This window comes from Guyanagaster necrorhizus (genome assembly GCF_019112545.1).
Source record: "Guyanagaster necrorhizus MCA 3950 unplaced genomic scaffold BT62scaffold_52, whole genome shotgun sequence".
In the NCBI taxonomy this organism is placed as follows: Eukaryota; Fungi; Basidiomycota; class Agaricomycetes; order Agaricales; family Physalacriaceae; genus Guyanagaster; species Guyanagaster necrorhizus.
The window spans coordinates 192,870-206,497 of NW_025064931.1; the positions used below are offsets into that span (position 1 = coordinate 192,870).

At 43.9% G+C, this 13,628-nt stretch overlaps 5 protein-coding genes across 5 annotated transcripts; 4 read left to right on the forward strand and 1 right to left on the reverse strand.

The window, feature by feature from the left end:
- Positions 1-1,518: 1,518 nt before the first annotated feature.
- BT62DRAFT_997859 (terpenoid synthase) lies at positions 1,519-2,401 on the forward strand (the record flags this gene model as incomplete). The annotated part of the gene is made up of 4 exons (XM_043190687.1): positions 1,519-1,701; positions 1,751-1,915; positions 1,969-2,125; positions 2,181-2,401. 4 exons carry the CDS (start codon positions 1,519-1,521, stop codon positions 2,399-2,401), a joined length of 726 nt encoding a protein of 241 aa, XP_043033757.1.
- Positions 2,402-9,023: 6,622 nt separating this feature from the next.
- Positions 9,024-9,996, reverse strand: BT62DRAFT_633540 (uncharacterized protein). The gene is made up of 3 exons (XM_043181699.1): positions 9,414-9,996; positions 9,146-9,361; positions 9,024-9,093 (listed from the first exon to the last, which is right to left on the reverse strand). Exons 1-2 carry the CDS (start codon positions 9,817-9,819, stop codon positions 9,312-9,314), a joined length of 456 nt encoding a protein of 151 aa, XP_043033758.1. The 5' UTR covers positions 9,820-9,996; the 3' UTR covers positions 9,024-9,093; positions 9,146-9,311.
- Positions 9,997-10,423: 427 nt separating this feature from the next.
- BT62DRAFT_1081001 (uncharacterized protein) lies at positions 10,424-11,094 on the forward strand (the record flags this gene model as incomplete). Its single annotated transcript, XM_043179628.1, has 4 exons — positions 10,424-10,521; positions 10,571-10,618; positions 10,666-10,965; positions 11,022-11,094. The coding sequence occupies 3 exons, from the start codon at positions 10,424-10,426 to the stop codon at positions 10,961-10,963; spliced, it is 444 nt and encodes a 147-aa protein (XP_043033759.1). The 3' UTR covers positions 10,964-10,965; positions 11,022-11,094.
- Positions 10,742-11,394, forward strand: BT62DRAFT_1081002 (uncharacterized protein; the record flags this gene model as incomplete). The annotated part of the gene is made up of 3 exons (XM_043179629.1): positions 10,742-10,965; positions 11,022-11,218; positions 11,271-11,394. Exons 2-3 carry the CDS (start codon positions 11,022-11,024, stop codon positions 11,392-11,394), a joined length of 321 nt encoding a protein of 106 aa, XP_043033760.1. The 5' UTR covers positions 10,742-10,965.
- Positions 11,395-12,233: 839 nt separating this feature from the next.
- On the forward strand, positions 12,234-12,749 carry BT62DRAFT_911014 (uncharacterized protein; the record flags this gene model as incomplete). The annotated part of the gene is made up of 1 exon (XM_043183820.1): positions 12,234-12,749. A coding segment is annotated over one exon (516 nt), but the record flags the coding sequence as incomplete, so codon positions are not given.
- Between the last annotated feature and the right edge of the window lie 879 nt (positions 12,750-13,628).

Genomic DNA, 13,628 nt, shown 5'->3' on the forward strand with positions numbered 1-13,628 from the left:
AGCAGCCGGATAACGCCTGGCCTTCCGTTTTATATCCAACGGACACTGTAGTCTTGTCTGACTTTGATATTCACTTGCTTTCTGACTCTGTGTTATGGTTGAGACGTGCCGTCGGAGCGAGACTACATAACTGGCCGGACGCACGGTAAAAAGCAGCTTTCTCATCGGTATATGTTGCTCGTGCATACGCAGACTCTAAATGGATGCGATAGGCGAAGAAACTGATGAAATAAGTACGCATCGAAAGACTCGACGTCAAGTTCAATGTTCTAACCCCTGTTATCAAGTTTGTCTCCGAATCACCATTATTTCCCTTCCACAAAGACTCAGTAATCCATAGTATCCGCTCTGCACGCGGTGAAGACTTTACTACGGAGGAACAGCGTACAGGACTGGACCAAATAAATACCATGGCACCAGCCTTGTCGTCGTAGCTTTCCCTCCTCGTCCAACGTGCGTATTCCCACTCTGAGGCAACATCAAGCGTCCAAACGCTGTGGAAACGCAATGAATGCTTTAGAAAATGTTTCTGGGCTCACAGGGGATCATAAAAAGTGGTCTTTGTTGCGAAACTTATGATTCTTCATCGCAACGATGCCCTCGGCTAGATATAAGAGGGATTGTCAGTATACAGTGATCCTGGTAAAGTTTGACCACCCCAGTTTTAGTCGTATATCTTCAATACTAAGTCCTTTTACTGTCTAGCAGTCCGATAGATACGCCTTTAAGCCTCAAGCTTCAAGAGCAGGTGGGATACATAAGCCCAGCCAACCCTTTGACCTCTACAAAGATAATCGGGGGTCCTTTTCAAGACGACAGATATAAAGATCCGTGAGTACCGAGATGATTAGGGTCGGATCTGGAGATTGATATTTCGTCTCGACAGGTTCAGGCATCCGTTACTTCTTCTCCATCTGTACCAGCACAGTCGCTGCGCTTGTATAGGACATAGTTCATTTTTTTCTCGCTGGTACTCACTATCGGCGACTCTTTCGTCATGGAACGATCCTCGGATGTGTCGAGTCGGACAAATGGTTCTCGACTGCTAATAGAAAAACAAATACCAAACATTTCTATGTTCTCTATGGGGAAGAATTTAGTTGGGTATGTGATAGAGTGTCATTCTCCTCCTTCGTAGTGCGTCCTGAAAATTTCCTTCAGGTATTTTCACGTTGCCGTATCGGGCACAGATGGATTGGAACCAAAATGTATAGAGCGGGTTTGGAATCTCATTAGAATAAGCAGTGAGTACTATCGGAGACAGACTGCGGCAGTCGCAGATCGTGTCCTTTTTTTGCTTTAGAGTCTCCTAGCATCTCTCCCCCACCTTAGTGATTCTTTTAACAATGACCCTATGCACTGGCACTGATGGAATGCGTACCAACCGGTGCGGCACTCATGATCAAGAAGTTCGTGACACTATACGATCTTTCTTGAATCACTTCGACACCACCCCCCGTTTCCGACCCGAACCCCGAAGCTCTTTGTTTCCAGGAGGCAGAACACCGGGGATACCCCATGGACGTTCTCGGGCGTTATCTGACAATTGGAATCCACATCAGTGTTCAATCGTACTACCATATTAACGACACCGACGTCAAAGTATTCATCGCCTTCCTCACTATGTTTATGTTTTACCTTGACGACGCTTATCCCCGGGGTGATGTCGACATCCTGGCTAGAGTTCCTACCTTCACAAAGGTAAATTTCACCATCCATAGCCGTGATATATGCCATTTTTTCATCATAGCATTTCATTTCCTCGGAGGAACAACCGTGCAAAATTCTGAATGGTTTTTCGGATCTTCTGAACGAAGCTTTCCGTATCGTTGACAAAGTCGCCGCTGGCCTCATTGTTTTTTCTGCTCTCAAGTTCATTACGGAGTTAATTCTAGAACAAAGCAAGGATGAATCTGTGGGTGCTTTACCGTTCTCTTTCATGTATAATCTATTCACCAAAGGCTACAGGCCCATACAGTTGAAGAATATGCCATGTTCCTTCGAGAGCTCGGCGGACTCGCTGAAGGATATTCCCTCCACATTTTCCCCCGAGAGCTACCGTACGCCGTGTACATCTGGGCCCTCCCTTGCATGCGCGATTTGTTGACTTTGGTAATGACATTCTGTCAGTTTACAAGGAGGAATGTGACGGGGAAACTTTCACTTGATATCCCTGATAGCTCAGGCTCGCAGTGAGCCCAAAATTATGGTTCTTCACGACTTGGTTGGGAAGTACATTAAAGAGTATGAGACGGTCTTGCACATACTGCAACCGCATGCGGATGCACACTACGCATTTAAGGAGTTCGCGAGAGGGTACTTGGCATTTCATTTGGATTCGAAGATACCATCTAGACTTGGAGCGCTCGTGTTGTCCTTAGAGCCGTATTGGATTGGGTAAACCGAAATTATTGACGATTTGATTTCATGGCTTGAACGCCGCATCTTATTTACCCATTTTCACCTTACCTTGACATTTCATACCTAGCGTCTCTTGACTCCAACCGCCCACTGTCCCTATGTCCTACGAGAATGTATCTGCCTTTCAAGTCAAACATGCTCCTTTTCCGAGTCTCTACTACCTATATTCCAACGGAAATACTACAGTTTGACTATTTAAACAAAGTCGAAATTTGTGCCCAGATGATGCTTCGGAGCCCGAGATACAAATGGCGAACCAGAAGTACGAATGCTGCTCCTCAGCATACTTATCATGACCTCCTGGACATCAGGTCATCTAGTGTATCTTGAGCCCAACCCGACATGTTGAAAAGAGAGAGATTTGGTCAAGAAATTGATGTGACAGATACGCAAAAGGTGGATCTGTTGAATTGGTGAGAAAAGGAAAACATGAAGCTTCATTAAGTATTAAGGCCTGCTATCTCTCCTGATCCTTCCTTTGTCCGTCCAACAGCAGGGTGTTGCTTCGAACATCTGATTTTCTTATATGGAAGAAGTGTTTCACAAACCCCTGCTTGATGACCCTTCAGCAACCATGCATCCAAAAAGTGGTGAAAAGCACGCATTATTACAACCAATGTCGTCTTTCAAGAGACTGCCAGATTTACTTAAAATCTTTCTGATGTTCGCTTTTCTAGAGGCAAATGAAGTCATTTCCAGGGTCACGATGGGCCAAAGCAGAGCTCCGCCTACGAACACAGGTTCTGATTCCTGCTAGGCGAAGTAGAATCCCCAGCAGAGGGGCAACAGTCTACATCAGAAACCATATTGCCTCAAAAGAAGTACCAAAGGGTCGAAATGCATCATCAGCGATAGTTAGACTCAATAATCACTGCGAACTTTAAGCACAGCATGCTGGAGCTGGAGCTGAGGCTGAGAGCTCAGAGAGATGAGGTCAAAACAAGATCAAATTTCCCACAAGGTCATGTCGAACCAAAGATCAAGACTAGTCACTAGCCACGAGGTACAGAAGCCATTTTCTGCAATTTTTTGGAGCCGCAACACAAAGAGAGCCATAGGGACGGAACAGCATGGAATGACGACTACATATATATAATGAATAATTCAGATTACTGGCATGGACGGCTGGTACTGTTCAACGACCAAGAAAGATGCAGCCTGAGCTCGATCAAGTGATGATTCTTTGCTTATCGATACATAATTATATCACTGGATCCTTGTAAAGTATCTAGGCCGATGCTACTATTCTAGACGCCTGAACAGTGAAGACAATTTTATAGCTAATCTCTTTTACAGCTTGATGCCTCTGCTCTTTCGGCATCTATTTTCCCAATATCGACACACCAAAAGAAGGTATAGTCCTGGGAAAATTGATATCCGAATCTGAACCTGATCTACCAGGACCTCCAAATATCCTGACAAATGTTTGATCCCAAATGTCAGATCATTGCTTGAATCTCCTAGGGTGAGATCAGGAGAAGAGTAAATTCTTGAGATGCAGACCAAACGAGAGTGGGAGTTTGGGACCAATGATAACATTGAGGTAACAAGTTCTCAAGTACCCATAAGGAAACACCCAAGCCATGATGAGTTGAGAGCCTCAGGGGTCTGGAGGAATGTAAAAGGTGGAATTGGAGTGACCCCAATAGAGAGAGGAGGAAATATGAAGAATTTGAGCTGGATCCATTTCTATATAGAGTTTGTGGGTGTCACTTAGCCAGCAGCCAAGCATTTGAATTTCATGGTCTGAGCATCTAGCTGCCACTGCTGCAGATGCACCACCTCATTGAAAGCTATGCTCTGAAAAGAGGGTTATATCATAGCCAGCAAATGTAAGGGCTTCACAAATGGTTGAGATAAAGAATGTGCATGTGATCAGTTTGGATGGGTCATCTGGTGAAGGGAACAGAGGAAGCAGAACTTCTGGAGCTGCATCATTTTGAATCAAGGTTTTGAGTGCAGTGATGGGACATGTAGGTTTTCCCAGAGCTGCAGCAAGGCAAATAGAAGCATCTTTTAAGAAGGAATCAGTCTTGGATGTGGGCAGGAAGAGAATAGCATGAGAAGCATCATCAAACCTTGGGAAAAAATTGAACTGAAGCCTGTGACAACTGGAAGGCAGGCAAGAATGCTTTATCTGCTGATTTTTCTGTGAATTCTCTGCAACAGAGAAGACCCAAGAATGCAACACAGCAAGCAGCATAAGTGGCTAAGTGCTCCAGCTTGCCTTCTGGCTGGAGATGAGCAAGGATATCTGTGAGTACAGGAAGGGTTATTGGCTGTTTTGGCTTCCTATCTTTCTCACCATGGAAGCACTTGATGCCACAGATAATGTGCTGTACCATGAGGGAATCTGTGGCTGTGAAAGAGAGATTGAGGTTGGTATGCATGGACTTGACATAGGTAAGGTACTTTTTGATTGTCTTGGATTGAATGTGAGGGCCAAGGGATGCAATCCACTGTAGGATCACATCCTGGAATGCTAAGAGTAAGGAACCATCAGGTTGAGAAAGAAGTGGAGCTGTACAAATTTGATGTAGGATTTTTGTCCTGTGTGTAAGTCAACCTTGTACTTGATATAAGGCCATGCCAAAGGTAAAATGCAATGGTTTTGCTCAGGTTTGCATATCTTTGGTACCACCAAGTTGGAGGTGCTTTGAGGAAGGCTGTTTGTCAAGATATGATGTGAGTTGGAACAGGCAGGTGTAAGCAAAATGAGAAGCAGCATCAGCAAGTGCAGTATTAGCAGAAGGTAACCAAACACAAGAAAATGAGAAGTCAAGATGGCATGCCATGCTAAGAAATTGCCACAAGAACTTCATTGTGGGAGCAGAGTGAATAGGATATGTGTTGAGAGCATCAAAAACAGCCTTGTTGCCAATGTGAAAAACTGCATGTTTATGTTGAAGTGCATTATCCCAACATAATATAGTGTGCAGTGTGGTGTACATTTTCTTCACTTGTATATGAAGGTGGCAAATTTGATGTGGTGTATTGGCTGAGAACCACTGAGATCTGAAGATACCACCAATATACCCATGAGACATGGTTGCTCTCATCTCTCCAATAACTCCAATACCTCCATATAGCTATTTTGACTTTACCAAATGTCTTTCAGTCCACTGTCTGAGAGTGTCAACCATAGCTGAATCTCCTGCTTTCTCACCAGGTTTGCTTAGCATGACCCAGACTCAGAGAAGCCTGATTGTGGGTTCATACTCATGCTCACCTTTGCAATGACAGATTCCTGGACATACTGTCCTGGGTGCATATAGAATATGGTCTCAACCTCTTCAGATGGTTTCTGTTGATGGTCAAACCAAGCATAATTTTGATCTGAGGCATGGCTCACTACTCAATCTGGGTTGAATGTATTCATTGTTGCAATAGCAGAATATGAGACTAGAGCTGTACCTTTTCAAAGAACAAGTACTGTTCATATGAGCTGAAGCATTTAATACTATGGCTATATTTCTTCTTTTTTGGCATCATTGGAGAAAGAGGCAGTGGTCTGGAAGCTGCATATATTTGAGCATAGTTCAAAGCTGCTGATGAGAGATCTTGATCTACAGTTGTTATAGTACTTTCAATGCAGATAAAGAAGAAAGATGCAGTTATCTGGCCTGGACCCATGTTTGATTTCAGCTGAACTTTTCATTGAAATTCCTTTCATTCCACAGTGTTATCCAGCCTCTTTCCCAGCAGGGTTGTGGCATAGCATGCTCTTTGTATTGACAAGACTGGTGTACTTACTATCTGAATAGATACAACATCAGTGACTGTGAGAATTCAAACATCATGATTGATAGTTCTGTGTCATACTCTTGAAGCAAATTTGTGGCTTGACTAAATAATCCTGCAGGCAGTGCATTAGAAGCATAGCTTTGGTTCAAATTCCATTGGTATCTCTGAGTACCTACTAGGCTGGGTCATCAAGTGGACCCAAGATAGTTTAAGATGAGTTGTGATTCTGCTTTTTTCAATGTTATAAGAGCTACATGATTAACTTTCCCAATCAGAGATTATCTACTTATTACATTACTCAGCATGGCTGTTTGATATCAATATAGTTACTAAATCCAATACTGTTGTGCTATGGACTTGGCCAAATTCAGCATTTTTCATGTTCTGAGCTTACTTTGTTCAACACTCCTGCTAGTGAAGAGTGCATCTGCCATGTGTTTTTCAGCTGAATTAGCCTTCAATACAAATATTTCTCTACAATGGACATGCTGAGGGTGAGTGTTCAACCACATAACTGTACCTTTTGCTCAATGTGATTTCACAGGAGTTGGCTCTCAGTGGCTCAGATGATGCTCTTGTTCAGCTGGGAAAATTTGCCTATGATGATTCCATCATGTTTTCTCACCTCTTCCAGGTTATTTGTGTGTTTCTGAATTACTTGCTGCCACCACTGGAGATGATAGATAAGTTATCTCCTGAAGACTTTTTTAAATCATTAGACAGAGCCACATCTTACTTTCATGCACTTAATGTTGCTCTTCAATTGCCACAGGCTCTTGACCTTTCCAAATCAGCAGGACTAATGATCACTTGTCTCCAAATATATTTTTGGGCTGTCAAATTTCTCTAGCATGATCTCATTGACACTGATATCATCATTTCTATGTTGGCAGTGTCCTTAACTGTGGTTTGAATCATGGAGTTCCTTGGTACCCTAGCCACCAACCCTGATTACTCTGCAAAGATGCAAGATAACAAAGGTTTCTTTTTTTCCATAACTGTCTTGTAGATATACTGCATTTGTGAGGAATATGGTCAGATCAAGGATATTGTTAAGATAATCATAATGCACACCCTACAGAAATCTAATCTCAATAGCAAGAGTTCAAACACTTTTAATTGGATTCAGAACAAGGTTTCAAATGCTTTTAATTTGTTTCAGAATCCCATAAATGTAAAAGAAGTCTGCACTTATATTGTTGCCAGTGAGTGAAAGCCTGATACAGACTATGATGGAGGCATCATGTTCCTAGTCATCAGCACAATGTATTCTCATTCATTCATCTGAGCTTTCATCTCATGCCACTCTGTGTCATGGATCTGTAGATAGATTGTGGGTATCATGGTCAAGAAAGAGAAAACCTGCTCTCTCAATGAACTGGTTGTTTACTCCAGACTACTTCAAGTCTTGTTATTCTACTTGCTATGAGCATTTAAAGAGGGTTCTGGTCAAATAATCAAAGGGCTGGATGCTGATGTGATACTGGCACTCTTAAAGGCACAGTTAAAGGTGGACACCTATGATAAGGAAGCAAGTCTTGTTCTATTGCTGCACTTAATGACATTATACACACTCTATCACAATGTACTCTCCAAAATGTTCAAGGTCTTATATATGGCTGATTTAGAACCTGGCATTTCTGAGGCAGAACTGATTGGCAATGCTTAGACCATACTAAAGGAGACCATAGAGACATGTTGGGGTATACTCAAGGATTATATGGCTTTTGGGCATAAACTGACAATTTGCTTGTACCCTGCTGTGAGCTCTCTGTTATAATTTCCAATGGCCCATTGCTTATAAATCCTATCCAGTATCTGCACCTGGATAATGGCCCCAAGCAGATGCTCAGATATTGTAAAGGCTGTCATTTTAAGTACTATTGCTTGAAAGAGTGCCAAAAACTGGACTGGGACAATGGTCATAACAATCTTTGTCAAATGATACAACATGATCTTCAAAGTCAGTTCTTGCTCTCCATGAATAACTTCCAGTCAATGTTTTTAATGATCATTCACAGATGGTCTCCCCATCCCCATGTTAAAGTGTGAATGCCATTATTGAAAAAGATATCCAGGATAATGCTCAACCCATTCAAAAGCTGAAGTCAGAAAAGCCAAAGGGTTTTGTTGTTTTGCTCACTGTCATGGATTACATGCAAGTTTCAATGAAATTGTATGCCTTCATGGATCTGTCTGACAAAACTGACCCATACATAGGGTTTCTTACTATTTGGGTCACTGACAAGAATTATGGCACTTGTCTTACACTTGGACATTGTATCCATGTCATTAATTAGATTCTGATGTGACAAAGAAACCATTAGGAGTTATACAGTCTGTTTGGGAATTAACGGTTTACAGTCCCGAATATTTTCACATTCAAGCTTCAACCTCCATATTAAGAAAAGTTCCTTCGTGCTATGACTTCGAGCTGCTTCCCAATGTCACTATCTATATCTTAGCAGCCATGTCGGATCACTACAAATATTAGCCATCTAGCCATCCACCCTCCGAGTCATCAATTTCTATTGAACAAGTCTGATACGTGTTAGTACGTTCCGAAGATGGTCTTGGCCGATTCCAAAGAGTTTGGATATGAGGTTTATTCAAAGCAGGACTTGGAGGTCAGAAATACTAAAGGACAATTGAAGAACGACGCGTTTGTTACGACCTTGACCCAAGCAGTAACGCTTGCAAGTCCCTGCATTTGTTCAGTATTCGCGCGTGATGCACGGACGTTCACACTTTTTGCGCCTTCGACTAACTGGAGAAAGTTTTCCAAGAAGACGATGAGTTTGCCGATGAACTTCCTTTACAAAATATTTTCCAGATTTACATTGACGATATTGTGCGGGTACAACAATAGATATAAGATCCTTTCAGGAAAGGTATACAGAGGTATAGCGTGATACAGCCACGAAAACGCTGTAATTATGGTCAAATGACGAGCATCTGTCATATTTCGCTGGAAACGTACCGACAGTCAAACTAGATCTTTGACCCGAGATAGAAACCACAGGAGAAACAGAGCGAGCATCACAAGCCAGAAATCTTTGGACAAGAGCAGGCGAACGATCCTCACGTGTATCAACCTAGTTCAACGAAAAAGTTGATGCATCAAGGCGATACAGCGAGGAGAATAATCACCAGTGAGCAACCCGCTTTTCTTGCAGGACAAGCATCCTGTACTCATCTAGAATGAAATAAATATGCTAGGCGTGTACGAAGCGATCTGTGGAACGTACCACAGTCTTCACCAGACCTATTACGCACTGTAACCTTGAGGTCCACGATTTCTGCCACCAGTTCACGAATAAGAGATTCCTTCAGTTGATAGTCCTTGCACCGTGCTATTGCGTCTTTGATGGATTCCAGGGTTATGGCAAGTTCAGAGCTCGTGGTGACTACTACTAGCCGACGCTTGAGATATTCGAGTTCGAGGAATATTTCGAGGAATAGGGGGTCTATTAGCTCGCCGGGAGGCGGTATGGTGTCGCTGTATTCGCACATTGCTTCGAGCTTGAAGAAAGGAAAGGGCTGGGTATAGACGGTGTACGTAGGCGGTGGTGGTAGTGGTTCAAGCCGTGTTTGAAATCCCGACGCTAGCTTCCGTCCTTTGCCATCCCCACCATGCTCATTTCCTCTTTGCATTATTATTCAGGAATTCTTCTCTCTCAGCTAGCAATGAAGCATCCGTTAATAAGTACCACAACCCAACTCTCACAGTGGATACGAACGACAAAGCTCAGATATGAGCCCAGTGGTGTAATGATTATATTTAGCATACAGAAACGCGATCTTCAGTGTCGACATTCGAGAAATTGACTTCGGTTTCTGGTACTCTATGAGGACTTTGACTCGGACCTGGGTAGATTGATATGAAAGGACTAGTAAGGTTAGCTGTGGGAGAATCAACATCTCACTTACCCCGCTAAACCGTACTTAAGCTTCTATCTTGAAGACAACCAGCAACTTTATCGGCGCTTTCGTCGTCATTTTCCAGAAGGTCCTTTCACCGAACGACAAGCTTTCAGAATAGGATTTCAGTCTGAACTTCAGTCATTCTGATCAAGGATGGACAAGGATAGACTCTTGCAATGTCAAGTCCACAATCTCGCTGAATAAGACTGCTATAATAAATGGGACTGCGCCCAGAGACTGCAGCATTCCCAGAATATGGCAGACCTTAATGTGGCTATGGTGATGTCGCTGTAGGGACGAGTAGGCCTTATTACAGGCGGAGGGACGGGGATGTATGTTTCCTGGCTTCCATTTACGACTCACAGTTGACTCTCTGACAAAGGATTTGCGATTGCAAGCGTCTGTTACAGGCGTCCTAGGGTCCATTATCCCGTCTGTAATCGTCCTTTCTTCCATATATCCATTGCTTACCGACACATAGACTGCAGATGGACATGACCGACGAAGAAGCTGTCAAGGCCGGCGCCAAGTGCATTGAAGGAATCGACGGCAAAGCTTGATATCCTCGTCAACAAGTTCGTACATCACAACCCCATTCTCTTCCATACACCAATCTCTTCCCAATGCCGGATTTGCTGGCTCCCTTCGTGATCCAGACTTTACCACTAAACAGCACGCGGCGACAGATCCTCTCGAACCCGAGACCATACAGAACTGGGTCGATATCTTCGCATTAAACGCCATCGCCCCATTTTTTGTCGCCCGCGCCTTCCAATCCCTCCTCATCAAAGGAGCATATTTCCGCCCCCGAGGCACCTCAAGCATCATCAACATCAGCAGCATCGCAGAAAGAATCAACACACCGGGGCCCTGAGCGTGTGTATCTGTCTCGATATTCGTTTATAAAGCTCGAACTGACTTGACTCGATCAGATGGCTTATGGTGTGACGAAACCAGCCTTGGACAAGCCCACCCTTGTTCTTGGGACGAGTTTTGCTGTGAGAGGTATCCCGATTCAGGTGAACATGCTGCAGCTTGGCTCGTTTGCATCGCAGCTGATAGGTCCTGAAATTTTGGAGATTATCAAGACGAAGCCTGCACCTGGTGCTGTAGCGTCGATGCATGGGTCGTGAGTACGCTCGGTATTCGGATAAGATCGGTATTTGAATCGAGGTTTCTAGTGATGCAGAGATTGGGATGACGGCGGTCTACCTAGCGGTATCGGACTATACCAACGGGGCGGTTTTGTGTGTTGATGGCGGAACATCGCTCGTAAATCCTCGAATGTTTTTTTATTTGACGTAGAACGTCTATGGAATTAACTTTTCCCCTTGATGTTACCGACGTAACGATATCATGATGTTCCCGTCTAAAGACGAACTTGGTGTCGATGACCCCCAAACAGTATGATTTCAAACAAGCGGGACATATGAGATGTTCTGTGGAAAGCAACGAGGAACTCGTCTTGTAGAACATCCAAGATATCTAACTCATAGACGGAAAGAAGGAATGGTGATTGCAAGTGGGTCTTTCAGGATGCAGTTGGAGGTTTGTACAGCCAAGACAGGTCAAAAAAATGGTGTCGTGCCATCCCAGATAAGAACTCATACTCGCGTCGGAATCTTCTTGAGTTCAGGAGTTTATGCATCAACTATTTTTGTTTCACCTAATAACGATGATAACAGACCCTTGCATACCGGTTATTCTTGTTAGGAGTTCCTTATCATGCTTGCAACATATCCAACTCGCCATAGTCCATTATTACCCATCTCGTTGAGCTGAACGGTTCCTCAACTCTTCTGCCATATCATCATTTTGCTAGCATTGATGATCAGGTTTACTTACTCCTTCGCCAGTGCATATTTAAGCTCGATACCAGCCTACCAGTCACTTGAATAGTTACCTAGTCATTATTCCATCCTTCAGTAGGAACCACGTGGCCTCGTCAGGTGCATGTTGCAAAGAAGCTGGAGTTCGGACCGGATGCTAGGCGCGCGCTGATTGAACGACACGAGGTCACAATCAGTCAACTTAGAGTTCAACGTCGAACTCCAAATCCAGTACTTATCGCCTAGCGTCACCACGTCAGAAGGTCGTTCATCGATACATTCTTTCGTCGAGAAATGTACTAACTCCTAGTCAGGATGACATCTCCAATTCGAACGGACAAATCGCAATTTCATCCCGATTTCTCTTCATTCATTCCCGAATACTTACAGCCTAAGAGATCGGCCAGGATAGAGGAACTTCTTCTTTCTAATAAACCACTGTTGGAGTTTGAAAGGAAAGAATTCCTCCAAACTTCTGCCAGAGGCCCTCACACTCTTGATGAATTTGACGAGAAAATATCGGTGACGCGCCAGTTGTTGGATTTTTTGGTGGCTGAAAGAAATCAAGCTGTGTCCAACATCTCGGACGCAAAATCTCTTTCACACCCTGTGCGCTACCTGCCGGATGATGTGCTGCGTGCTGTCTTTCGGGCTTGTACCAAGTCCGCAGACCAGGCGTTCGATGGGGGATATGCCAGTCTAAATCCTACCGTAGCCGTTGAATCGATTCAACCAAATCAGTCACCATGGACCCTTTCCTTTGTCTGTCAACAATGGAGAACCGTCACCATTGACACTGCTGAGCTGTGGTCTCTCATTGAGCTCGATCTAGATAAAAGACCTAAAGGCAAAGAGCAGGTCAAGAATCGCATGTTCAGACTTGGTTTATCATTGTCCCGATCCAATGGTCATGACCTTTCCATTCGTCTCCATGGAAAGAATATCGTTCCGGATGTCTCTCCGATCCTTCAAATTCTGCTCCCCACTGCTCGGTATTGGAAGCGACTATCCGTGTTCCTTCCCCTCACCTCATTCCGACACTTTTCTATGTGCAAGGGCTATCTGAATCGCCTAGACACCCTTTACGTAGGCATTGGAAGCTCTGACAGTGCCGACCATATCGACGCCTTCCAGCTCGCTCCGAGCTTAAAGGTCGTTGGAACGTTACTTGAGCACTGGCCCATAGCATTCAGACGCATGTCCATTCCTTTTTCAAGAATCACATCCTTTTTATCTGGAGGCAGCAATCTGTATACATATGAGTCCCTCAAAAGACTTCTGCATGTACGGATGCTCACCCTCCTATGCTGGCATGACATCGAACCAGAGCCTGTACAGCCAATCACTTTATCCAACGTGACTTTCCTTCATCTGTTGGCATCGCACCTACCCAACTCTTCATTGAGTATCAATCATATGTATTCTCTCCTCATCCTCCCATCTCTTCAATTCCTGAAGATATCCTTCTTCGGATCAGACCAGATCTTCTTTGCCTACCCACATTCATGCCCTATCAAAACACTTACTATTGAGGTTCACAATCAATCACAGGAGGCATGCACTGGGCTGCGTGACAACCTTCCTTATTTCTTACGTCGAACTTCCCAATTGGAGGAGTTGCACATCTTGACGAGGGCCACGACTTTACCAGATCGATGGGTCAATGGTCTGGTATACACTTCGGAGCGTGATGCAGTAGCTCCGTGTCTC

Excerpts from the sequence above, each read along its gene's own strand:
- BT62DRAFT_633540 (XM_043181699.1), bottom strand. The coding sequence starts at position 9,819 with ATGCAAAGAGGAAATGAGCATGGTGGGGATGGCAAAGGACGGAAGCTA. Across the intron at positions 9,362-9,413 it reads TAGGTCTGGTGAAGACTGTG|ATGAGTACAGGATGCTTGTC; the intron begins GTACGTTCCACA and ends ATTTCATTCTAG.